A 26,732-nucleotide genomic window follows, 5' to 3' on the forward strand; every position below is an offset into this window, starting at 1 on the left:
AAAAATTAAACCCCCCAACAACAAATCCTCAAAGAAACAACTGCCCAATAAATAAGTGGGCGAAAGACTTAAAGAGAAACTTCTCTGAAGAAGAAAGAAGGATGGCCAATAGACACATGAAGAAATGTTCAACATCCCTAGCCATAAAAGAAATGCAAATCAAAACAACATTGAGATATCACCTCACTCCAGTTAGAACGGCAAAAATCAAGAACTCTAACAACAACAGATGCTGGAGGGGATGTGGACAGAAAGGAACCTTACTTCATTGTTGGTGGGAATGTAAACTTGTTCAACCACTTTGGAAAGCAGCATGGAGGTTCCTCAAAAGACTCCACATAGAGTTCCCCTATGACCCAGCAATCCCACTATTGGGCATTTACCCAAATGTTTACAAACAAGACACACTAAAGCTACCAGCACAACTATGTTTATTGCAGCATTTTTTACCATAGCTAAGATATGGAACCAACCCAGATGCCCCTCAGTAGATGAATGGATCAAGAAAATGTGGTATATATACACAATGGAATTCTATGCCTCCATCAGAAAGAATGACATTGCCCCATTTGTTAGGAAATGGAAAAACTTAGAAAAAATTATATTAAGTGAAGTAAGCCAGGCCCAAAGAAACGTAGGTCCCATGGTTTCCCTTATTTGTAATATCTAGTATATGTATGAGTCAAGCGGAAAAGGTCAGATAATGTGATGTCAGGAAAATGAACCCTTAGATGTGTATTTTAATGTTTTTTTCTTTCATGCATGTGTTTCTAACACATTTATAAGATTATCTATTTGTTGCTTTGTATGTCCCTCCCCCACAGTATAACCCTTGCTTTCACTATATTTGATGTCAGTATAACTTGTGGAGGAGATGGGGAAAAACCAGTTGTTTAAGGATACAGGTGGACCTGTTGCAACAATGAGAAGTACAAATTGTCATGTCCAAAACGAACTTTACAACGTTGGTGCGGGGGGGGGGGGGGGGGCTGGGGGGGGGAGAGGAAGGAGAAGGATTGGGATTAGGGGGGGAGGGGGGAGGCTGGGAAGGGATGTGAAGGGTAAACAAAGGAGGAGGCTGCAATGCTTGGTAAGAAATGTACACATTATCCTGCCCATGTAACTGTAACTCCTCTGTACAGTATGTTCACAAATAAAATTAAATTAAAATAAAAAAAAAAAGAAGTGAAGGACCTCTATGATGAAAACTTTAAAATCTTGAAAAAGGAAATCAACACAGAACTTAAAAAATGGCAAAACCTCCCATGCTCCTGGATTGGAAAGATTAACATCGTGAAAAGGCAATACTTCCCAAGGCTATCTACAAATTCAATGCAATACCTATCAAAAGTCCAACCTCATTCTTCAAGGAAATAGAAGAGGCAATCCAAAAATTCATATGAAACAATAAAAGACCCCGAATAGCAAAAACGCTCCTCAACGGAAAGAACACTGCTGGAGGAATATCAATACCAAATTTCAAACTCTACTATAAAGCCATAGTAATCAAAACAGCTTGGTATTGGCATAAGAACAGACCTCAGGACCAATGGAATAGAATTGAAAACCCAGAAATGAACCTACAGACCTATAGCCATCTAATCTTCGATAAGGGAGCTAAAACAATAGAATGGAAGACAGACAGCCTCTTCAGTAAATGGTGCTGGCAAAATTGGTTAACTACATGTAGAAAACTAAAGCTAGATCCTTATATATCACCCTGCACCAGAATCAACTCCAAATGGATCAAAGACCTTGAACTCAAAGCAGACACTCTGAAAACATTACAGGATGGAATAGGAGAAACCCTAGGTCTCCTTGGCTCAGGCCGAAATTTTCTGAATAGAGACCCGGAAACACAACAAATCAAAGAAAGGTTGGACAAATGGGATTGCATAAGGTTGCAGAGCTTCTGCAGGGCAAATGACATAGCTAGCAAGATCAATAGAAAGCCCACGGATTGGGAGAAGATCTTTACTAGCCATACAACGGACAAGGGTCTCATATCTACAATATACTTGGAACTCAAAAAATTAAACTCCCCCAACAACAAATCCTCAAAGAAACAACTGCCCAGTAAATAAGTGGGTGAAAGACTTAAAGAGAAGCTTCTCTGAAGAAGAAAGAAGGATGGCCAATAGACACGTGAAGAAATGTTCAACATCCCTAGCTATAAAAGAAATGCAAATCAAAACAACATTGAGATATCACCTCACTCCAGTTAGAACAGCAAAAATCAAGAACTCTAACAACAACAGATGCTGGAGGGGATGTGGACAGAAAGGAACCTTACTTCATTGTTGGTGGGAATGTAAACTTGTTCAACCACTTTGGAAAGCAGTATGGAGGTTCCTCAAAAGACTTCACATAGAACTCCCCTATGACCCAGCAATCCCACTTTTGGGCATTTACCCTAATGTTTACAAACAAGACCACACTAAAGCTACCAGCACAACTATGTTTATTGCAGCATTATTTACCATAGCTAAGATCTGGAACCAACCCAGATGCCCCTCAGTAGATGAATGGATCAAGAAAATGTGGTATATATACACAATGGAATTCTATGCCTCCATCAGAAAGAATGACATTGCCCCATTTGTTAGGAAATGGAAAGGCTTGGAAAAAATTATATTAAGTGAAGTAAGCCAGGCCCAAAGAAACATAGGTCCCATGGTTTCTCTTATTTGCAATATCTAGTATAGGTATGAGTCAAGCGGAAAAAGTCAGAGAATGTGATGTTAGGAAAACGAACCCCCCTCAAATATGTATTTTAATGTTTTTGTTTCTTTCATGCATGTGTTTCTAACGCATTTATAAGATTATTTCTTTGTTGCTTAGTATGTCCCTCCCCCACAGTGTAACCCCCGCTTTCACCATATTTGATGTCAGTATAACATGTGGAGGAGATGGGGACAAACAAGTCATTTAAGGATTCAGGTGGACCTGTTGCAACAATGAGAAGTACAAAATGTCATGTCAAAACCAGCTTTACAATGTCGGTGTGGGGGGGGAGGGGGAGTATGATTGGGTGGGGGGGGAGGGGGGAGGGGGGGAAGGGAGTTCAAGGGTAAACAAAGGAGGAGGCTGCAATACTTGGTAAGAAATGTATACATTATCCTGCCCATGTAATTGTAACCCCTCTGTACAGTATGTTCTCAAATAAAATAAAATAAAATTAAAAAAAAAAAAAAAAGGATGAAGCCTTGGTTTCAAACCCCAGTATAACAATACACAATAATCACAATAACATTTTCTTTCTCATTCATCGTTCCTCTCTTGCACTCATCTCTTTTCACTACCTAGGGGGTCTAGGTTTGTAAGTGGAGGCACTAAATTCAGCTCCTTGATGGCTAACAGATATGCTGAGCCAGCCACCTGCAGGGTGTGAAGGGACAGAGACCTCAAACAAATGTCCATTCAATGAAAGAGTGGCAAGGCAAGCTGAGCCAGAGCCCCAGCCCTGAAGAAAAACCAGGCAGGCTTTGTAGGAAAGCACCTATTCTAACAATGGCACAACCTCACCTTCCTCAAACTCCCCCACCTTCAATCACTCTGTGTTGATGTGTGTGTGTGCGTGTGTGAGAGAGCGAGAGAGAGACAGACAGACAGAAAGACAGACTGACTGACAGTCAGAGACAGACAGAAAGAGAAAGAGAGACAAAGTGTGTGTGTGTGTGTGTGTGTGTGTGTGTGTGTGTGTGTGTGTGTCTAGGGACTTGAACTCAGGACCTAGCTGCTGTTCTTAAGCTTTATTTTGCTCAAGGCCAGAAATTTACCACTTGAGCTACAGCTACACTTCTGGTCAATCACACTTGGCATTACCTATCACCACTCAGCTGACCCTTCTGAAAAAAAATACCAATGCTTGTAGCTACAGTTTTTGAGTAAACTACAACATATCCCCTGAATGCTCTCAGTGCTGTGTGTGCTGTACTACTGAGAAGATTGTAGGAGGCTCCTGAGGTGTTTCCTGATGTGCTCCATGACTCATTGCATAGGGAACAAAGAATCTGAATGAGACTGTAATTCTACAGTCCTGGCTCTTGAACTCCATCCAAGTTTAGAGTAGTTGCAGCAGGAGCAAAAAGCCCAGATGCCCAGAGGTCGCAGCTGAGAGGAAGGACGCTGCTACTCCAGACTCCAGCACAAAGGTAAGTACAGAGGTTTGTTTTTACAGTACTCCAGTTTGAACTCACACCTTTGTACTTCCTAGGCAGGCGCTTTTCCACATAAGCACAGTCCAATACCAATCGTCTATTTTTCATTTCAATTATTTTCCAGATCTCACATTTTTGTCTGGGGATGGCCTCAGATCACAATCCTAGTATATATATGATTTCCCAAGTTGCTCACTGTGAGTGAGCTTGCCATATTTTGGTGGATGCTGCCACCATCAATGTGCCTGACCATACGGAAATCTTGAAATTCTCCTCAGCACCCAAGTCTGTTCAAACATTTAAATATCGCCTATTCAAATACTGCCTTGCTTTTACGGATTCACTTATTAATTAGTGGAACTTCCAATGAAAAGCAGGTTGGGACTTCTCAAACATTTCCTTTTCAGCCCAGTTTGGCTTTCACAGTTTTCATTCCTTTATCTCTCAGTGATGTTCTGGGTCAATATCTTACTCACGGTCTCCAAAATTCCAATTCTCTCTTTGGCTAAATCAAGCTCATCATTAAGTACCTTATTGGTTTTAAATAATTGTTATTGTATTCAATAGTTAAATAATTGTGTAACATTATCAAAAATGGTTAGGTATTGTTACATAATTGTTATTGTTCCGCAGATGTTTTCACTTTTCAGATTTCTAATTGGCTCTTTCCAGGTGCACATGCTCTCCATTTACTTTTTGTTCATCATCTCCTGCTTCTATGGGTATCTTTCCCTGTCCTTCAAAGTTCTCTCCTTGAGGAAACTTAGCACTTGATTTTGTAAGTTCTTTCTGTGTCCCTCAACCCTGACCAATTAGAGCATCAGCAGATATAATAAAGCGAGACCTCAGTGGTCGGATCATGGGACACCTGACTCCATAAAGAAACAAAGTGGGAGAGAAAATCTAGGAAGATGTCACCCAAGGTCATGTGGAGGTGGAAACTAACCTCCATAGCTGTGGGATGGACCTCTGGGCTCCTAAACTTAGAAGGTGAGTAGGTCACAGGGTAGAGGCTTACTGAAGAGGCACAGGGAAGCCTGGCTGTCTGTTGCTTTCAATTATCCAACCTCAAGTACCTGGTTATAAAGACTAGAAGAACAAACATGAAGATTCATCATCATCGCAATTGCCCATACTATGCTGTTGAGTCTCAACTGCCTTTTAGTTGTGGTTCACCTCCCTGTACAGAGTTCTGGGCCATGGACTGAGAAATACAAGGGTGCATGAGGCTTATACCTTCTGTGTATCCAGAGAAGCACCCATCTTATTAGCCTCATGTGGGCTCTTGAGGTGAAAGCCAACATCAGCCAGAGCAGAGGCCACGAAGGAGCTAGCTAATATGGCTGACACAGCTCCTTCACAGACTTTGACAGTGCACCACAAATTCCATTGGTTAAAAGCTCGGGGGAACATTTACTCCTGACAGCAATCACACAACTGTCACCTCCAAACTTACAAAGATGGGAAGTTACAGGCAAGTCCACTGTGGGCTATTGAGAAATCTTCTTGGAACACAACAGGCTGAGGGAGCTGATAATCACCAATGAAGAAACTTCTCCCTCTACCTCATTAACACCTCAGTGTTTTGTAACAACCCTTTCTCATATCCTTCTGGTGCTGAGTACAGACAGCATTAAGGCATCCCCCACCACCCAACCCCAGGCTGGCAGAGGGAAGACCCCTGCAGGAGGTACACTGGATATTCTGTGTAGACCCCCTGAGTGATTTTTATTTTTTTGGCCACAGGTGGCACCTGATTTTGGCCTGGGCACTGTCCCTCAGCTCTTCAGCTCAAGGCTAGTGTTCTATCACTTGAGCCACAGTGCCATGTCCGGCTTTTTCTACTTATGTAGTGCTGAGGAATCGAACCAAGGGCCTCATGCATGAGAGGCAAGCACTCTACCACTGAGCCACCTTCCCAGCCCCATGAGTAATTCTTGTACACATTCAATATGTAATCTAGAATCCATGGAGGGACATACATGATGCCACAGAACACAGCACAGTAGTGTCAAATTCACCCTCTAATTATGGCTCTTCATGAAACAGCATGTACCTACCCAGGTTATAAAGAACAAAGCAATAAGAGGGAGAGAGACAAATTTCCTAGGTAGCAGGACAACACATCAGTCATCTCTCTGGTATTTCTGCCCCAAATGCAAAGCCCAAAACTAATTTGTGGAATAGGTCAGAAAATCTCAAACTATTTTCCATAATATAGTTGTCATATATTCTACAAAGATGTCACAGAAAGCAAATGAAGACTAAGGGGTTGTTCCCAATGACTGGAGACTAGAAAGTCATGCCAATAAACATAACATATAGCCCTGGATGGAATAATAGACTGTAGAAAAATTTAGAAGAAAAAGAAAAAACTCACTTGAGAAAATCAATTAAAGTGATGTTGGCCAGGTACTGGTGGCACACCTGTAATCCTTGCTACTCAGGAGGCTGACAGCTGAATATTGCAGTTCAAAGCCAGTCAGGGCAAGAAAGCCATGACACTCTTATCTCCAATTAACCCCAGAAAACCAGAAGTGGTACTGTGGGCTCAAAGTGGTAGAGTGCTAGCCTCGAGCAAAAAAAGCTCAGGGAAAGCGCACAGGCCCTGAGTTCAAGCCCCACAACTAAAAAAAAAAAAAAAATGTAATAAAATTAAAAAAATAATAAAGTGGTGTTGGTGTGCTAATGACATCTCTTTGCCAACAAACCCCCCAAATATACCTTCCTTTACATTCAAGGGTTAGTTCCCAAAATTGCCCAGTATCATTTAGTGCTTCTTTGAATTCTCACCCTACTATATCATTTCTGCATTCAATCAGATAATATACCCAGGAAGAAAATACCATAGAATTTTGAAGCAGCATGGCGACCATAAAGAATAGAGTTACCATGATATTCAAATTGGGAAAATGAAGAAAACCACCTAGAATCTTACATTAGAGGTTTCTCAAACCTGTAAGTGGATATTAAGTCTCAACCTCTCTTTCCTTCCATCATTACCACAGCATACCCCAAGGAGGGCAAAGCTAAGCTTCTGAGACCATCTGTCACCCAACAGTGACTGAGAACTAGATCACAAGCCATCACACAGTACTCAAGCCAAAGGATCTCTCACAGCTCAACCCTCTCTCACAAACCTTTAGGATATTTTTCATTCAGTAAACATTTCCTGAATGTCCCATGCACATAGAACAACCTGTTAGACCAACACATACTAAATTTTATGCTAACAATAAAATTACAATTGCCTGGGATCCAAGACTAGAGTCCCTCAAAGTTAATCTCATTGTAAAGCTTTTAATATGAACAAGTAACAATGCACTAATTTGGCTACTTCTCCAACAAGTGAAGAATGATTAACCTGGACTAGTGCTTCATGCCTCTGAATTCTAGCTCTTCAGAAAGCTGAGATCTGAGGATCATGGTTCAAAGCCAGCCCAGGCATGAAAGTCCATGTGACTCTTTATCTCCAACGAACCCCAAGAAAACCAGAAGTGGTGCTGTGGCTCAAAGTGGTAGCGTGCCTTTGAATTCAAGCCCCAAGATCCACAAAAAAACAAAATAATGTCATCTGACAAACCTTTCTTAAAGGACACACACACACACACACACACACACACACACACACACACACACACAGGGCCTTTCCCCAGAGCAGCTGTGCACCTGGAGGAAGATGCTTAACTTGACTATTGTGTTTAGAAGTGGAGTTGCTGGAAGAAGGGGATACTTGAAATAGCTAAGTATATCAAGGTAGAATGTTGGTGATTTTATAAGAAGAGGAGATCAAAAGACATCCAGTCAGGGTTTCCAGTGACCACGGAAAAGTTCCAGAAGATCAAAGCATTACTGTGGCTCCAAAGAAAGAAGGGCTTGTGTGGGTAGGGAGACCGGTGAGCTTTGGGTTCACGTCTGTCTCCAGTTTCAGGATGCATAATTAGAACAGAAATGATCCCCAGAGTTGCCCCTGATCTACAGGATGGATAATTAGCACATATACACCCTCAGCCACAGCAGCACCCCCAACCCTGAGAGAGCAAAAGGCCCTGGGAGAGGCAGGAGACCCAAGGGCCCAGATTTGCTCTGCTTCCAGAGTGAACTCAAAGACTCAACTTTGGGGTTGGCTGTGTGTGCTGCTTGGTTTCAAAGAAGTGGGAGCAGCCCAACCACTCAAGCATCAGGATAAAGCAGAGCGGCCTGGAAAGAGCCAAGATAAGATCAAGTTTCCACAGCTCACGTTTCCATAGCTCACTGAAGCCCTTGATGGCTGCTAAGAAAATAATATGCAATTATAGCTTAGAGACATAAATGACTGAGGCCATGGTGCCCTCCATGTGGATAACCACATGTGTAGAAGCCCCCACCCTACCCTGGCATGGTTAAAGATGCCTGCTTCACCCAAAGAAGCTGATGGGGAGGGGGAAAAAGAAGCAGGCTGGTCGAGGATGGGTACACAGGACAGGAATGGGGCTTGACCCAGAAATGCCTCTGTCCTCTGGAGCTCTGGTATTCTCACCTGCATGGTGTGCATATGCAGGTCTGTGAGCAGGAGGCAGATTGTCCTGAAGACCTCTGCTTTTCTCCTCCAGGGGCTCCTGTGGTCCAGGACACTGGGAAACAGCAGAGCCACACCAAGATGGTGACAGAGGCCTGTGGGAGAAGAGGACACCAGGACCTCAGATCTGACACAAACTCTGGCCCACAGCCTGAAGCTCTCCCCTGACACGGTGACAGTGGGCAGGGTGTGTCTTCAGCAAAAATGGGTAAAAAGGGCAGTCACATGGCAGGCAGGCAAGCTGGAGAGCAGAGAGGTGTGCCTGGCTCTCCTGGAAAGGCTCTCTATAATGGTCACAGAGCCTCATACCTGGGCATCAGTGCTTCCTTCTACAACCTTCACTGGCTCCACAGGACACAGGATACACCTGCCAGTCCTACAGACTGCTGGGAGTCACCAGCCATGAGTCTTGGAGCAAGTCAGCCTGACAAGGCATTTTGAGGAATAAGGATGGAGCACTAGGAAATCCTGGAAAGCTCCCAGGAGGAGACAACTGAGTGGCATGTCAGACACTAAGTGAAGTTGTGGGTCCCAGTTCTTCACTTAGAAAGGAAGCTGGTTTTCTTCTGCTAACCTGCTAAACTGCTTGCTACCTTCATGTGCTTTTTAGTTTTAAGTACAAGAGATCAAACTCAGAGCCTTGTGCTTGCTAAGCAGGTGCTCTACTGTTGAGCCATGCTTCTAAACCTTTTTGTGCTAATATTAAAATAGGGTCTTGCTTCCTTCCTGGGTGTATACCTGGGCCTCCATCCTCATATACTAGGATTCTCATTGTGACTGAGATGACAGCCACATACCACCACACCCAATGCTCACTTGAAAAGGGATCTTGTGAATGTTTCTGCCCAGGCTGGCAGAAACATGATCCTCCCAATCTGGCCCTCCCAAGTCACTAAGATTACAGGCATGAGCTGCAGTGTCCATCTGCATGACTTTTCTGCCCTTGCTGTATTTTTGCCATTAATATTCAATTCTCCCTGGCTTTACCCAACTAGAAATTCTGGGCTCCCCATACTGACTTGCTAGGGAACAGCCTGAATCTCAGCCTTACCACCACACTTCTAAGACAAACCTGGAGACAATCAAGGGAACAGAGAAGTTAAAGAGAGCCATCCCTCCCCGAGAAAAATTTTCCAGTTCTCCTGGGTCCTTCCAATCTCTGCAAGCAATTCCCTACTGCAGCAATTCTGAGCTGAGCTCAGCCTCCTGCTCCAGACAGTAAAACAGAGCAGAGCCTCCCTATCCCACTCCTCATCAGACTCCTCCTCCTCCTCCTCCCTCCCTGCCTGACCATCTCACCCCTACTCACAGAGAACTACTTCTCCCATAGAGGTGGCAAACTAAGAAGTAAAATATCTGAGATGCAGTCAGGGTGAGCCAAGGAGTCGGGAAACCTGCAGAAGGAAAGGATTAGAAAATAAATTAGAAGAAACTCAAAAGGTCTTAGAATGGATTCCTCAAGTGCAATGGAAGAAAATCCTGCCCAGAATTGGACACACAGGTCCAGCTTTAAACCCAGGCAGCATCAAGCTTGCACTGCTAAGACACTCCCTGGAGACTCACAATTCCTTGGGCCCATTTCTTGGTGATGCTTCTCAACGAGACTGATTAAAATCTGGTTCTTGTACATCTCATTGTTGCAATGGATCCACCTGTATCCCTATTTAAACTATTTGCTTTTTCCCTTTCCCTCCACAAATTATACTAACCTCAAATACAGTGAAAGCAGGGGTTATAACATGGGGGAGGGACATACAAAGCAACAAAAAAAAACCATCTTATAAATGTGTTAGAAACAATCACCTGAAAGAAACATTTGAATACATATCTTAGGGTTCATTTCCCTAACATCAACTTATCTGACCTTTTCTGCTTGACTCAGACATATACTAGTTATTGCAAATTAGGGAAACCATGGGACCTATGTTTCTTTGGACCTGGCTTACTTCACTTAATATAATTTTTTCCAAGTCTTTCCATTTCCTAGCAAATGGGACAATGTCATTCTTTCTGATGGAGGCATAGAATTCCATTGTGTATATATACCACGTTTTCTTGATCCATTCATCTACTCAGGGGCATCTGGGTTGGTTCCATATCTTAGCTATGGTAAATAATGCTGCAATAAACATAGTCGTGCTGGTGGCTTTAGTGTGGCCTTGTTTGTGATCATTTGGGCAAATGCCCAAAAGTGGGATTGCTGGGTCATAGGGGAGCTCTATGTGGAGTCTTTTGAGGAACCTCCATACTGCTTTCCAAAGTGGTTGAACAAGTTTACACTCCCACCAACAATGCAGAAAGGTTCCCTTCTGTCCACATCCCCTCCAGCATCAGTTGTTATTAAAGTTCTTGATTATAGCCATTCTAACTGGGGTGAGGTGGTATCTCAATGTTGTTTGCATTATCTTGCCCATGTAATTGTAACCCCTCTGTACAGTATTTTCACAATAAAAAAAATGTACTCATTACCTTGCTCATGTAATTGTAACTCCTCTGTGTAGTATTTTTCACAATAAAAAACATCAATAAAAAAGAAAAAACTCTGGGTTCTTGGCCAAAGCTTGCTTGGATGAAATTTGAGCCAACTTACTGTAAAAATGATATACACAACAGAAAATGGGATTCAGTGGCTGACAGTATTCTTTCTCTGCTGCTAACTACCTTCTGTTGGAAGTATAACTGCTTGAATGAGTGTAGATTGTGTGTCTGACACACTCCGCACCTATTTATCACCTAGCATATGGAAGAGTCTCATTCCCCCAAGTCAAAAGAGTTTAATAAGAAAGTGGTGACTTCCATAAATGGTCACAGAAAGAACTAGGCCGTGAATCCACTGGAAAAGTCTGGGCCATGGTGAGGCAGCATGGATCAGTGTGGGCAAGAGTCATGGAGAAACCATCTTTACCAAGTCCTATTGGAATTCACTTCTTGCTCAGCCAAAAAAGGTGCCATCTGCCCCAAACCTTTCAACTGGCTCTACCTCCCAAGCCACAGGATTCCTGAAGGGCCCAGGACAAGGCCACCTGTGGGTATACATTTAGGTTAAAGAGCCCCAACACACACACACACACACACACACACACACATACACACACACACACACACAAACACACACACACACACACATTATTTGGAATTGCATTACACTTCAAAATTTAAGCTTATTGTGTGTAGCAGCCTGGAAAAAAAAAAACTCACACAGGATTTCAGAGTCACTGAACCCCAGAACCCTAAACCCTGGAAATTTCAAACTGAAAATGAAAAGATTCAGAGGACTAAAGGAAGGGTAGAGGATTGGTATGGGGTTGTGACTTTTGAGGAGCCTGCTTGGGGAGGCTCAGCTAATCAACAGTCTAAGGATGCAGCTTAAGCCACCAAATTCAACAGCCAGAGAGAGAAGGTAAACAAAAGGCATGTCATTATATAAGAAAAGAGTCAATCTCAATCTCCAAAGGCAAACTGGGTAAAGATTTTATACAAAAGGTGGCCACTTGCTGGTGGCTTATACTTGTAATCCTAACTACTTAGGAAGGTGAGGTTGAGAATCACACTTCAAAGCCAGCCTGGACAGAATAGTCCATGAGACTCTTAGCTCCAATTAACAAGCAAAAAGCCAGGAGCCAGAGGTAAAGGTATTCCTCAAGTGGTAGAGCACCAGCCTTGAAAGAATAAAGCTCAAGCCCCAGTGTCAACCCAAAATAATTAATTAATTTAATTAAATGAAGTACACAAGTATCTCTAGGCTTCTGCTGCAATATTTTGGGGACACTAACCAAGTTCCAATATCCATTACTACCCAGCTAGCCAAGAGGACTTGAGAGACAGAGATAAAGGTGGCCCTTAAGTCACTGCCCCTGTCCTATACATGTCTTTCTTTTCCGACTCAGGCCACTAAGCCATGCTGGGCCAGTTACCCACCCTCCTCCATCCATCTTATTCTTAGCCTCTGAAGGCGGCTATCAACTCAGTCACCAGCACTCAGAATCCAAACCTTGTTAAAAAATAAGACTCAAACTCACCAGTCACCGCTTCTCCCTTCCACCATCATATAGGTAAGTAAGAGAAAGAAACAGGAAGGTTGAAATTGCAAAGCACTTAGGGAGTGTTAGGAAGACAATGAATAGCCTTTTAGGAGTGAAGAAAACTGGGGAGGAAATGTGAAGAACCTATGGAAAAATAAAGCAACACGAAGGGCAAAGCACCCAAGGAAAATTAAGTGAACACTAAGGGCAAATCCACCATGTGGGAATCTTCTATAGGGGAATCCTCCTTTTAGGCTCCTAAGAATGAAAGCGGAGCTTACACCTGCTGCAGAAAATCTAGATGCTCTGATATCACACAACTGCTCACTTCTTTTTTTTTTTTTTTGATAGAAACATTCTTTTCATTATTATTATTATCTTTAAGTAGTTGTACAAAGAAGTTTCCATTCTATAAAACAGTGTATGAGTACAAAGTGTCTGACAACAATGTCTCCCATCTCTCAATTAATTAATCTCTTAATTAATATGGTGACTGCTCAGCATAAAATAGGAAACAAAAGGCATGACAGAGTAACTTTCCAAAGATCTCCAAAGTTCTAAACTAGCACACAGATATACTTCTAAGTGCAGTAACTAAGTAATTCTGTATCACCACAGTGAAAAGCATGTCCTTGCATCTCTGATGCCTCCAGGAGGGTGATGTTTGGGCCTAGCACACTGCTGTGTTCCATAAGCAGACAGAAAAATCGGGAGGATCAAGGGTTCAGGTCAGCCCCAAGCCAAAAAGTTGTTGAGATCCCACCTCAACAGAAAATTCAGCAGGGAGCAGCAATGTGCACCTGCCAGCCTAGGACCAGCAGTCCATGCCAACAGGGATGAAAAGTGAGATGCTATCTCAAAAAATAACTACAGAAAATAAAGAAATAAGGGCCTGGGTCCCATGGTAGCATGCCTGCCTTGCAACACAAAGTGCTGACTTCAAACTCCAGTGTAGAAGAAAAAACTTGCCTCAAAAGAGGCATTTTTTAAAGTTAAGCCAATGACTGACACTTACTGCTGCTGCTTCAACCTTTAGAAATAGTGACTTTTACAGATTAAACCAACAGGACGTGGTCTACAGAACACAGCTATGTCTTTCTTATGTCAATATTCTCACAGAGTCACTACAAAGTTGATAAAAAAAAAAGTATAAATTCCTAGAAGTTCCTGGATTATTTTTTTTAAAAAGAGTTAAAAAAGCAGGGGCCTAGAATAAGGCTTTGTGGTACAGTGATTGCTAAGCATGCATGAAGCCCTGGGTTTGATTCCTCACTAACACATAAACAGAAAGAGCCAGAAGTGGTGCTGTGGCTCAAGTGGTAGATTAATTGCCTTCAACAAAAGAAGCTCAGTAACAGTGGGCAGGCCCTGAGGTCAAGCCCAAAGACTGGCCAAAAAAGTAAAGAAAAGAAAAGACACATTGCTGCTCTTACCTAAAATTCTAGCTGCTAAAGAGGCTGAGAGCTAAGAATCGAGGTCTGGAGCCAGCATTAGCAGACAAATTCCAAGCAATATCACAAGGCTCTGAGTTTAAATCCCAGCATGGTATTAAACACACACACACAAACACACACACACACACACACACACACACACACTCACACCACATATCAAGCCATACATTGGTCAGTAAGATGGAGTGAATGCACAGAGTGACACCAGGAGGATATTCTTAGGAGAGGGTCACAGAGGCTCAACAACTATGTACATCTGGTCATATAAAATAATATTTATCAAAATGAACTCCAGGAAAAATGTCTTTGTTGCTATTTTCATTTTCCTTTCCTCTTGTCTTGTTCATTTATCTGTCTTTGGGAGGGTAAGGTGGAACACCAAAATGGAGGGACAAAGAGTGAACAAACGCAGCAGAAGTATTCAATAGGCAATGTTGAAAATGGACTCTACAACTTATTGGGTGGGGACTAGAGGGAAAAGTGGGGAGAACGCAAGAGAAGGGATGACATTGTCCAAAAAGGAATGCACTCGTTACCTGACTTATGTAACTGTGACCCCTCTCTACATCACCTTTACGGTAATAATATTTTTTTAAAAAAACCTCAGTGTATATTTTGTGAAACAATTTCTCCTCTGCTCACCTCCACTGCAGGTTTTATCATTTGGTTTTCTTTGTTTATTGTGCCAGTACTGGGGCTTTAATTAGGTCCCAGGCCCTGTCCCTTGTGTTGGTGCTCTAACCCTTGAGAGCCACACCTCCACTTTAGGCTTTTTGATGTTTAATTGGAGATAAGGTTCTCTTGGATTCTCCTGCTTGTGCTGGCCTCAAACCTTTGTCCTCAGATCTCAGATCTCTCCTGAATAGTTAGAATTACAGACATGAATACCTATGCTGGGCCTACTACATGTGTTAGTCAAAGCTAGTCTGAACCAACCAAATTAGTATTATCACGTCACATACTCCTTAAGCTTGCAAGCCCTAGCCTAGTAGACAGAAGCCAGACTGAATGTGCCCAGCTGTCCCAAGCACCTTCTGCTCTGCAAGGTGGACCCATTGCAACAATGAGATGTACAAGTCGTCATGTCAAAAATGAACTTTACAATTTTAGTAGGGGAGGGGGAGGATTGGGTGGGGGGGGTGCAGGGAGAATGGGAAGGGATGGGAAGGGGAAACAAAGGAGGAGGCTACAATGCTTGATAAGAAATGTACTCATTACCTTGCCCATGTAATTCTAACCCCTCTATATGGTATTTTTACAAAAAAAAAAAAAAAAGGCAGCCAGGTTCAACAATTTCCAACCTTTTCCAATTTCAACAGGATGTCTGCTAAGACAAGCCATCTGCTTGGTGGTTGGGGACACTCAAATGTGGTTGCTGAGCTTCAGTCTACTCCAGGCTGCTGTTCTACCATATGAGACACACTTCCACTTCAGCTTTTTTCTGGCTAATTGGAGGTAAGAACCTCAAGGACTTTCTTCCTCAGGATACTTTTGAACTGAGATCCTCAGATTTTGGCCTCTCAAGTAGCTAGGATTGGAGGCATGAGCCACAGACACCTGACTTCTAGTAGCTGTTTTAGATGGAATGGTCAGAGAAACTTTGCAAACCCACAATTCAGCAGACTAAAGTAATGGAAATAAGAGAAAGCAACTCACGTGCAAATACAGAATGTGCAAAGGCCCTGGTGCCTTTGAACAAGAAAAATGGGATGTGCTCAGCATGGCTGTACTGGACACATGCCATCCAGCACTGCAGCCAGTAGCAGGTCCTGAGTTTCCCCAGACTGCGGCCTGAGCCTAGCCCTGGCTCACACCACCCACGAGTCTGGTTCCTACCTTTCCCCACAAGTCCAGCCCCAGCCCCAGCCCCACCTGGAGTCCTCATCCTTATTCTTTCACAGACTACCAGTTCACCTAATTAACAACAAGCACACCAGAAACTGAGGACATGTGTAATGGGAAAGGCAGCAGGCCACACGATCTGTTCAATCTACACTTCAATACATAGGACAGAGATTACTGAGGGTTAAAATTAAGTGTACTGAAGATCTGACCTGCTAACTTAGCAGGCTCCCCGGTTCTACAAATGATGCGACAAAAATCCTTGAAACAACCTTGGAACCATGCAAACCTGGAGCAGAGAAGGCCTCAATAGCTTCTGGCAGCCTTTGCAATCTCCAGGTGCAGAGAACTGGACCAGGCCCTCAGGTCCCTAAATTGCTCTCAGAGACTGCAGACTCGGTTACTCTTGTTTTCTAGCTATCTTCTTTCAATGCTCAAATTTTCCCACTGTCCCTAACCTCAAGTCACAGGCAGGAGCCTTTGCCTCTGGGCCACAACCCCCTCTCTAGGGTTCTGGGACATCCTACCCCTGACAGTGAGATCCAAGAGTCCCTAGCAGAGGTGGGAGGCCTGTGCAAGCTTAGGCCTGGGGAGCTGTCCAGGGTCCTGGGCTGGCCCTGCTGCAGGAAGGCCCTTTGGCAATAAGCCAGGGCTGCTCCTGAAACCAAAGGCTCCTGACCCTCCTGACCAACTTCCAGGGGCGACAGGATCAGTGGGAGGGGAGGCCCTGGCGGCAGAGCCCCCTGTGTGGTCAGCCAGCCTTGTGCACCCGCCTCCTAGCGCGCTCCTGCCAGGGCTCGGCCTCGGACCAGAGTCGTTATGTTTCTCAGCCCTCAAAGCCGCCCCAGGGTCACCAGGCCGCGCTTCTGCTCGGGCTCCGGGAACGCTAGCGCGGCGGCCTCGTCCTGCGGGGCGCGCCCGCCGGGTCCACGCCCACCCCGGACCAGGCCCCCTCCCGCCGCTCCCCAGACCCTGCCCCGCTCCAGTCCCTCCATTCCGCCTGGAGCCTCCAGCCCGCCATCCCGACCGGCCCACGCCGGTCCCCGCCCCTCGCACCCCGGAGCCCTCAGCGCCCAACCCCGGCCCCGGCCCCTCCTCGCCGGCCCCGGCAGCCGTCTCCCCTCCCCGCTGGCCCGAGGTCAGCGACCCCGCGCGGCGCCTCAGGGTCTCCGGACAGCGGCGGCGGCTGCGGAGGCGGAGGCGGGGCTCCCGGCATGCTGAGCCTAACGACTCCACGCGCAGTGAATTGCCAACTCGCGGCTCAGCGCGCCGGGAGGCCGGCGAATCGCTGCTCCCCGCCGGTCCTGCCGCTCCACTCTGCGGGTCGGGCAGCGCCGCGGTTCTCACCTCCCCTTCCTCGGCCGCAGCCTCCGTCTGCACCCGCGCAGAGCACCGCGCGCTCCCCGGCGAACTCCCGCCAACCGCCGGCCCCGCCCTCCCTCCCCGCGCTCGCGCCCCCGCCCGCAGCCCACCGCGCCGAGGGCGGGGCCCGACTTCCCCACGTCCCCACCTCACACAGAGGGAACCGCCACAGCCCGCGCCCAGACTGCGCGCACGCACCGAGGGCGCAGGGAGAAGGCCGGCCACCATCCACCTCCGACCCCGGGGCCGCCGGGGCCGCCTGGGCCACCAGCAGCGCCTGCAGCTCTGCACAGGCTTCCATTCAACCTCGCACTCGGAGACGACTGCGGGGCTTCACTCAGCTTCTCCCCTTCGGCAGAGCAGAAACAACACAGAGCCGGTTGCCCTGCGTGTGCTCAGTCACTGCAACCACCAGCATGTCCACCTGCCTGCCCTCCTGCCAGAAAAACACCGCTGGAACTAGCCAATCAGAGGGCAGCTGGAAAGTCGGGAAAGGACCAGATGTTCCCAATAGTTAACTTTGCGGTCAGGCAGACTAGGAGCCACCAATGGGAAGAGAGCATTATTTGTTTTGTAAATGTCAACCAATCCTGTATTTGCCAAACTGGAAACCCCCTTTACTTGTTTGTACCCCATTATAAAAAATCCTGTGTGAACTGAGCTCGGGGTCTTCGCCTTTGGCTGCATCCATGCTGGCGTTGGTCTGGGCTCAAGCTTGCTAGTAAAAGGCTCTTTGCTTTTGCAATGGACTTAACTACTCTGTGTCTTTGGGGGGTCTCAGATTTGGGTGTTACAATATGCTAAATTGAAACCCTTTTGCATAACTACTTGAAAGTGGTAATAGAGTCTAAAAAATGTAATAGAATAACTTTTAAAACAAATACAAAACCTAAGAATCCTTCCAACTTTACAATAAATGTTAACAAATAGACTGACCATCCATTCTTATCAGAGAAATTATGCAGAATATTTCAAGGCCCAGGTATTGGGGGGGGACACGGTGGAAATCCCACCTGCACTTGTAGCCAAGTGACATTGGACATCTTTTTAGGCTTTGTCTTTTCTTCTAAGCTCTAAGATGAGAGATGTTAGGATCCGAATGCTTCTCTCAGACAGTGCTGAGCTTATTTTAATTGCCCAACAGATGGAGCCAATGGGAAAATGTATTTATAATGGCTATTAATGTATTGTAGGAATACCCAGTAAAGATCTCAGTACTCCTTAGGCAGTATGTCTTTTGTAAAAAGTAGAGAAATAACTCACGGGAAGGGACTGGGGAAGAAACTGAAGGAAAGTGAAAGAAATAGTGACATTGTCTAAAAGAAGTGACATTGTCTAAAAAAAGAACATGTAACTAACCTGTTTCATTTGTAGCCACCTTGGGCTGCTTTCCAAAGGCCTGGTGTCCTGTAGTAACTTCTTCTAAGCCTGACAATCTGTTCTCGAATGAGTCTACAATTTCGGGCATGAGTGAGCCAAGTCAAGAGTAAGGAAAAATCACTAGGCTGTTTGTTTTCTGCCTGAAGGCAGAATACTTAAATAGCATATTATATCCATGAGCAAAGGGTTTTGTACACACACACACAAACACCGCCTCACACACACACAAAAAGAAGAGAGGCCTTCTTTTAGAAAACTACACTATGGATTTGAAAAGAAGAAAGAGGTAGATTACTTTAATGGCAAAGTTACATTATCTTAAATAATCATCATTTGCATATTCATTTATGGAAAATAGGAAAGTTTTGTAATATTTGGGAAAGATATTTCTGTAGTTTATGTCAAAGAGACTAATTATAAAGGAAAAGGAATTCAGCATCCAGGCAGGCAGTGTGTTGTGGCTATGTTGCTTTTTAATAAGGTAAATAATAATGAAACACTGCAGACACTAACATTCCTGTCTGAAACTTTACATCTGAAGATGTAAGAATGAAGTAAAGAAAAGGTTTCTTTTATTGAAGTCCAATTCCACAGCAACCCGAGGAAAGATCTTCCATTATACCCATTTTATAAATGAAATAGCCGAAGAGGTTAAGTGGCTTGCCCAAATGACAGTGTTATCAAGTGGCAGAATGAAAGTGAAGTCAGATTTCTCAGTTCCAAGCCAGTGACTCTCATGCTGCAATAGCGTCATACAGAAATGGACCCAGTCTCATGGAGACTGCAGAGTCTTCCAGCCAGAGACTGTCACATGACTAAACTGGACCTGGGGAAAAATCTTTCCTGTCATAGAAGAAAGCAGAATTGGCAAGTGACTGTAGATTATAGACACACAGATTACTGAACATGAACTAATTTGATATTAGTAGGTACATACTTAGTGTCATTTAGGAGCAGGGACTGTGCTTCAACAAGACAAGACCCCTGTTGTATTTTAGTACATTCCATATGGGAAGGAAACAAGGGAATTACATGTATTTATTTACTAAAACATCCGTTGAGTAAGGCTGGTCATCTTATTTGTGTGTGTATGGCCTGGGCACTGTCCCTCAGGTTTTGTGCTCAAGACTAGCATTCTACCACTTGAGTCACAGCTCCACTTTCAGAGGGTTTTTCAGGTGGTCTATTGGAGATAAGAGTCTCACTGACTGTGCTGCCCAGACTGGCTTCCAACCACACATCTTGGCTTCCTGAGTAGCTAGGATTACAGGTGTGATCCATGGGTGCCCAGCCACCTTACTTTTTCAGTAAAGCAAACCACCACTGTGGTAACAGTTTTGTAAGAATCACAGGGATGGGATAGGGTGTTTGGATGGGGTGCATCCCTCAAAGGCCGGTGTTCTGAAGGCTTGGTCAGCAGTCTGTGTTGCTATTGAGAGCCTCTGGGAGGTGTGGCCTCATGGAAGGAAGTTAGGTAATTGGGGGCGAGCCCTGAGGAACCCCAAGCCATCTGTGTGTGTGCCTCTCTCTGTCTCTGTCTTCCTATATCTCTCTGTCTGCCCTCTGTCTGTCTCTCTGTCTCTGTTTCTGTCTCTCTCTGTCTGTGTATCTCTCTCTCAATCCTCTTGTCCTCAGCTGCCACGAGATGAACAGCTTTGTTCCTCTATTCTACAAACCATTCTACAGTCCCTGAAACAGTAAAAGCCAAGCACATGGACAGAAGCCTCTGCACCCATGAGTCAAAATAAACCTTTTCCTCACTCATTTCAGGTAGGTTATCACAGCCACAAAAAGCTGACAGAGATGTTAGGTATGGATGAATGTGAAGGCGAAAGATTATACTCTGATTATACTACTTCTTGGCCTCTGCTTTCAGTGACATATATGAAGCCATCTCAGTGTTAATAAATGAAGTTTCATCTGAATTAATTACTTCACAGGATTTCATATCAGGAACTAATAAAAAAATTCTTCATTATCAATGATAATCCAATGAACATCTTTGCATATACAGCTTAAGCATTTTTCTATTATTTTATGTACATATTCTCTATTTTATCCCATTGTTTATTTCCAAAAATATCCTAAAATTCATTTGGGCTTTGGCTCAGTGATAGAGAACTTGTGTAGCATGAGAGGCCCCAGGTTCAATATCCAGAACCAAAACATTAACATGTTATTTAAAAAAACCAAAAACCTTCAGTGCTTGGCACTGGTGATTCACACTTGTAATCCTAGCTACTCAGGAGGCTAAGATCTGAGGATCACAGTTCAAAGCCAGACTGGGCAAGACAGTCCGTGAGACTCTTATCTCCAGTTAACCTCCAGAAAACCAGAAGTGGTGCTGTGGCTCAAGTGGTACAGTGTTAGCCTTGAGCAGAATAGCTCAGGGATACCACCCAGGCCCAGAGCTCAAGTCCCACAGCTAACAAAAACTAAACTAAACAAAGAAAACCTTTGGGGCTGGGAAGGTAGCTTAGTGGTAGAGTACTTGCCTAGCATGCATGAAGCGAGGGGTTCAATTCATCACTACCACATAAACAGAAAAGGCTGGAAGTGGCACTGTGGCTCAAGTGGTAGAGTGCTAGCTTGAGTAAACAAAGTTCAGAGACAGTGCCCAAGGCCTGAATTCAAGCCCCATGACTGACAAAAACAACAACAACACAAAAGCCCTTCAGACTGATTGTTGAGTCAAAACATGGATGTGTTGAATATGTTGCTACATATAATTGTCTATTGGCAATATAATAGCAATAAATTAATAAGTGAGCTTCCTATTCACATCTGTCTCTCTTTCTAAATTCCCATTGCACATTTTTAGGCCAATATTTCCTGTCAGTTATTGTATTAATTTCTAAAACTTTAAAAGTTACCCACTATCTACAAATGCTTCCAAGCACTGGCTAACACTCATTCCCTTCCAGTCCTAGGCCAGCCTGCCCCTTATGGCTTTAACTCTGGTTTTTCAGTATGATTGCACACTTTGGCTACATTGGCTTCCACACAGGTGTAACATTCTCAGTGCACCCACAGAATGAAATGTTAAACAGCTCTGAACAGAAGTCTGTCTGGATATTACTTGCTAAATGAAAAAAATATATACTCAGAGTATCAGAGCTCTCCATATGAATTGTGTTTGTTTGACTTCTATCCTTTGTAATTGAAATGGGCACATATTTTCTTTGAAAATTGAAAATGTCGTCTATAACACCTTGGCCATCAGCCTTTCTGGACATATCATTTTTCCTTTCAGTCTCCTCACTTCCTGTTTGAGTGTCTGTCACTCCAGTGGCACTTGGCAAATAAATTAATGCAACCAACTCCCCCATGAAAACCATAAATTCATGCACAGGTGCTTCTGTGCAATGCTATGTGATCCATAAAACCCCAAAATCATTTACCAGAAAAAATGACTATTTGTGTGGATGGTGGCTTGCCTGTCTGCCTGCCTACCTTAAACATTCTGCATGACTGAGTTGTCCCCTTTGCTCTCAGAATAGAACAGCTACTGTACACAGCTGAATGGCATTTGTCTTGCTTGAGGAGGCAACTGTTCTGGGCAGGCCTCATCTCCCAACTTCCTTTCTCTTTTCCCATTGAGTGCACATTGAGTGAGCTCTTAAGCAAAGGATGGATTTCAGCTTTTCTTATCAGAATTTGCCTTCAAGGCTGACGCAAGGGATTGCTCAAAGGTTAGTAAAATGTTCAAGGAACCCACTGGTACTTGTTTTGTTTTGTTTTAAGCCACTCCCACAGGCTATTCCAATAGGCACATTTTCATAAATCCAGTACGCAGGAATAGATGACTTGCACTTAGATACTTCCTTTTTGGACATCTTGAGCATAGAGTCAGAGACTATATTGAGAACATTTAGTCTAAAATATTCCAGATTCAGAGGAGGGTATTAACTATAGTTCTTCAGTACTCCTCCTACTTGCATGAAAAAAAATCACATGTAGGGCTGGGAAGGTGGCTCAGTGGTAGAGTGCTTGCCTTGTATGCATGAGGCCATGGGTGCCATTCCTTAGTACTACATAAACAGAAAAATCCAGAAGTGGCACTGTTGCTCAAGTAGTAGTGTGCTAACATTGAGCTGATGAGCTGAGGGATAGCGCCCAGGCCCACAGTTTAGGCACCACAACCAACAAAAATAAATAATCAATTAAATAAAATAAAATAGAAAATAAAATAATCATATGGAAGTGATGTGTTCTCAGCTATCAGCAAGATTATCTAAATTACTGGTAAAGGTTATCTAACATAGACATGTCTTTTGCTACCAAATCATTAGCAAAATGGGCATGGTTATGATTCTAATTTTTATACTGTCTCTTGCCCTTAGTTCTTATTTCTCCCCCCAAAGCTCTAACTAAATGTTTGACTTAAACTTATATGCTGGTGCATGTTTAATTCAGTCTGCATGTAATAAGAAAGGTTTCTCATAGTGAGTTTCATAGGGCAAACAACTGTGGCTCCTTGGGAGTTCGCTTACATCTCTTTTTTTTTAATTTGTGTATGCATTGTATTAAATTTTATTTTATGTTTTAAATGAATAAATATATGCTTACTGTAGAAAACATATTTTCAGGAATTTCAATTGAACAAATCTGTTTATAAATGCAGTGCATCTTGATCAATATCACCCCTTCCATCATTCTCCCCTCTCTCAATCCCATCCATATAAAAAATACTTATAAAAATTAGGACATTTTCTTTTTTCTTTTTTCTTTTTTTTTTTTGTCAGTCATGGGGCTTGAACTCTGGGCCTGGGCGCTGTCCCTATGCTCTTCAGCTCAAGGCGAGTGCTCTACTGCTTGAGCCACAGCACCACTTCCGGTTTTCTAGCAGTTTATTGGAGATAAGAGTCTCACGAACTTTCCTGCCCAGGCTGGCTTTGAACTGCGATCCTCAGATCTCAGCCTCCTGAGTAGCTAGGATTACAGGCATGAGCCACTGGCGCCCGGCTAATTAGGACATTTTCAATTAGATGTGTATGTGCTATTTTGTTTGTTTGTTTGTTTGCCAGTTCTGGGGCTTGAACTCAGGGCCTGGGCACTGTCCCTGAACTTATTTTGTTCAAGGCTAGCACTCTACCACTTGAGCCACAGTGCCACTTCTGGCTTTTTCTGGATACATAGTATGGAGGAATCAAATCCAGGGCTTCATGCATGCTAGGCAAGCACTTTACCACTAAGCCAGATTCCCATCCCTAGATGTGCTCATTAGATGAGTTTGAGAAAAAATTCATTTTAGCTCCAATACTCCTAAAACATTATTTTATAAATTATATTCAATGCCAGATTAATTACTGGGCCTTATTGTCCTCCCTTATTTTGGGTGTCAATAGCATTCATGACCATCTTAACCAAATGTAATCTAATAAGTCTCTTTCATAAACATCTGATTTACTTCAAGGTAAAACCTGTGCTTTTCTCACTCTGGTGCAGAGCAAATAGCCAGCATCCTTGAACATCTGTGTGAATTTCTGAACAGAATGATAAAAGGTATGAGTATTGAGATGTTGTGCTGTCAATACTCAAGTCTTGGGACTCCTAATAGTAGCTTTTAACCCCAAAGATTGCTTCTCTTTTCATTTGGCTGTAACCATGATTTCAAAATACTTGATTAACTAAAAGATTGCAGTTCCTGAGAGTTAAGTCATTTGGTAAACAAGAATAACGATGGTGATATGTTCCCCACATGGCAGAGAGGAGTAGACTGACAAAGGTGCTTGCAACCTGCTCTGGGAGGAGGTGAGTGGAGAGTGAAGTATGGTTAATGGTCATCGGCATGTGAGCTCTTCCTGCTCAGAGTTTGGCTCTCTTGGGTAAAGCATTATACATAGCTGGAAGGTAATCCAAAAGTCAGATCAAACAGAATGAGGGTACCTCTAGGCTCCTGGCATTCTGACTGAGCTCCATCCTCTGGCAATCAATAATGCAAAAGGAATCCCAGAACACCACAGAGCAGGGCAGTGATTTGTGACACATAATCCTCTACTTTCTGGGAATAATTTTATTTTCTTTATAAAGAAACTTCATCTGCCATCACTACAGCAATTCATTTCTACGAGAACATTAAAATCAGAAGATTTTTAAACCTTTACAACATATTGACAAAAGGTGCACTGAGTTATGTAAATAACTGGGGTTGTTCTTGAAATATCAACCTATGTGGAGATGGCAAATAATGCAAGAAAAGTTGTTGAAGGGGACAAACAAAAAAGCATTGTGCCAGGGACTTTGGACTGAAGATATGTTAGTCTGAGCACATTTATATGTCAGGGGATGGAGATGCACTGAAGGGAGGGGGTGGTAGCTCTGTTCAAACACTGTGAAAAGTAATAGAGCACTGTAAGCAGGATCTGTGTGTGAGCTGGGGTTGGCTTGGAGCAAACTGGCTTTGTGAGATGGAGCTGCACTGATGGATTGATGCATGAGAAGATGGATGTTGCTCAAACAGCATTGATCTGTAGCACCTGGTCAGAGTCATTCTGAATTCATTCCTCTTTAAGGAATATTTTTACTTGGTGCCCCAATGTCAATACCTACATTGACAACACCTCCTATACATACACCAAATAGTATTCATCGCCCAGAGTCCCATGTAGACGAGGGCAGGTATGTAAGCCCCTTTTAAAGATTTGGAGGACTTCTTGTTCCTCCCACTCTGATGTTGCCTTAACCTCTGTCTCCTTCCAGTCAAACCCTTACCTCTCCATTAAGCGTTACTCCAAATGCTTGGCGAAGCCCCTTGTGTTTCCATTTCAGTACAACTGACTTAAACCTATGACAGCTACTTTTATTTGGTGAGGTGAGCAAAGGCCTAAGAGGGACCTATACTAAATACTTCAGGTTTGTAAGCCACACATTAACAGCTGGAGCTAGTTGGCAGGATGGCTGTAGTGTGCAAAATCCCAAGAGCACTGGCTGTAATAAAATAAAGCTCTAACTTAGAACAAGTTGACTCCTGTACAGTACTAAAGACTAGATGACAACTTTAAAAACTGCAGAGCTGACATACCTGTGGCTCATACCTGAAATCCTAGCTACTCGGGAGGCTGAGATCTGAGGACTGCGGTTCAAAGCCAGCCCACATAGAAAGTTTTGTGAGACTCTTATCTCTAATTAACCACTACAAAAACAAGCCAGAAGTGGAACTGTGGCTCAAGTGATAGAGCACTAGCCTTAAGCCAAAGAGCTCAGAAACAGCACCCAGGATTCGAGTTCCAGGATTGGCATCAAAAACAAAACAGCAAAACATACCAAAACAACTAATTGCAGTATAATAGAGGGAAATACACACCTGGGTTTGAAAAAATTCTGGAGGTACCAGCACTTCTCCCCTAGAGTTTTCATTTAAAATTTAGCCCTAGGGGCTGGGAAGGTGGCTCAGTGGTAGAGTGCTTGCCTCTCATGCATGAGGCCCTGGGTTCGATTCCTCAGTACCACATAAGCAGAAAAAGCTGGAAGTGGCGCTGTGGCTCAAGTGGTAGAGCACTAGCCTTGAGCTGAAGAGCTGAGGGACAGCGCCCAGGCCCAGAGTTCAGGCCCCATGACTGGCAAAAAAGAAAAAGAAAAAAGAAAAAATTAAAAGCAAACAAAAACAAAAATAAAATAAACCCAAACAAAAATCCCCAAACAACCAGTGACAAACAGTCCCTTATGCCAACCCTTCCAAAAACAACAAGAGCCAAGAATTTATGGAGAAAGAATCTTAGCCATGGCTGTACTCTGAACAGGAGAACTCATCCCTTTGGCAAAGGCCTTAGGCAAGAACAAAACAATGACTATTTCTTTTGACTCCAAATGTGAATGTAGGCATCCATACTTGTGGAGTTATGTAACAGAGGCTCTCTGTGCAATTTATTTAATCAAGTATTTCTGACTTGGACTCCCTTTGATATTCTGTTTTAGCATGGTGTTTCTAGTTTTATAAACCTTTTAGATGATA

General features: G+C 43.7%; 1 protein-coding gene across 1 annotated transcript; it reads left to right on the forward strand.

Annotated features, from left to right (window-relative positions):
- The first annotated feature begins 15,863 nt into the window (after positions 1-15,863).
- Positions 15,864-17,861, forward strand: LOC122120817 (vegetative cell wall protein gp1-like). The gene is made up of 2 exons (XM_042695037.1): positions 15,864-15,960; positions 16,735-17,861. Exons 1-2 carry the CDS (start codon positions 15,864-15,866, stop codon positions 17,859-17,861), a joined length of 1,224 nt encoding a protein of 407 aa, XP_042550971.1.
- The last annotated feature ends 8,871 nt before the right edge of the window (positions 17,862-26,732 follow it).

Source organism: Dipodomys spectabilis, unplaced genomic scaffold (assembly GCF_019054845.1).
Source record: "Dipodomys spectabilis isolate Male_0828 unplaced genomic scaffold, ASM1905484v1 ptg000178l, whole genome shotgun sequence".
Taxonomy (NCBI): domain Eukaryota; kingdom Metazoa; phylum Chordata; class Mammalia; order Rodentia; family Heteromyidae; genus Dipodomys; species Dipodomys spectabilis.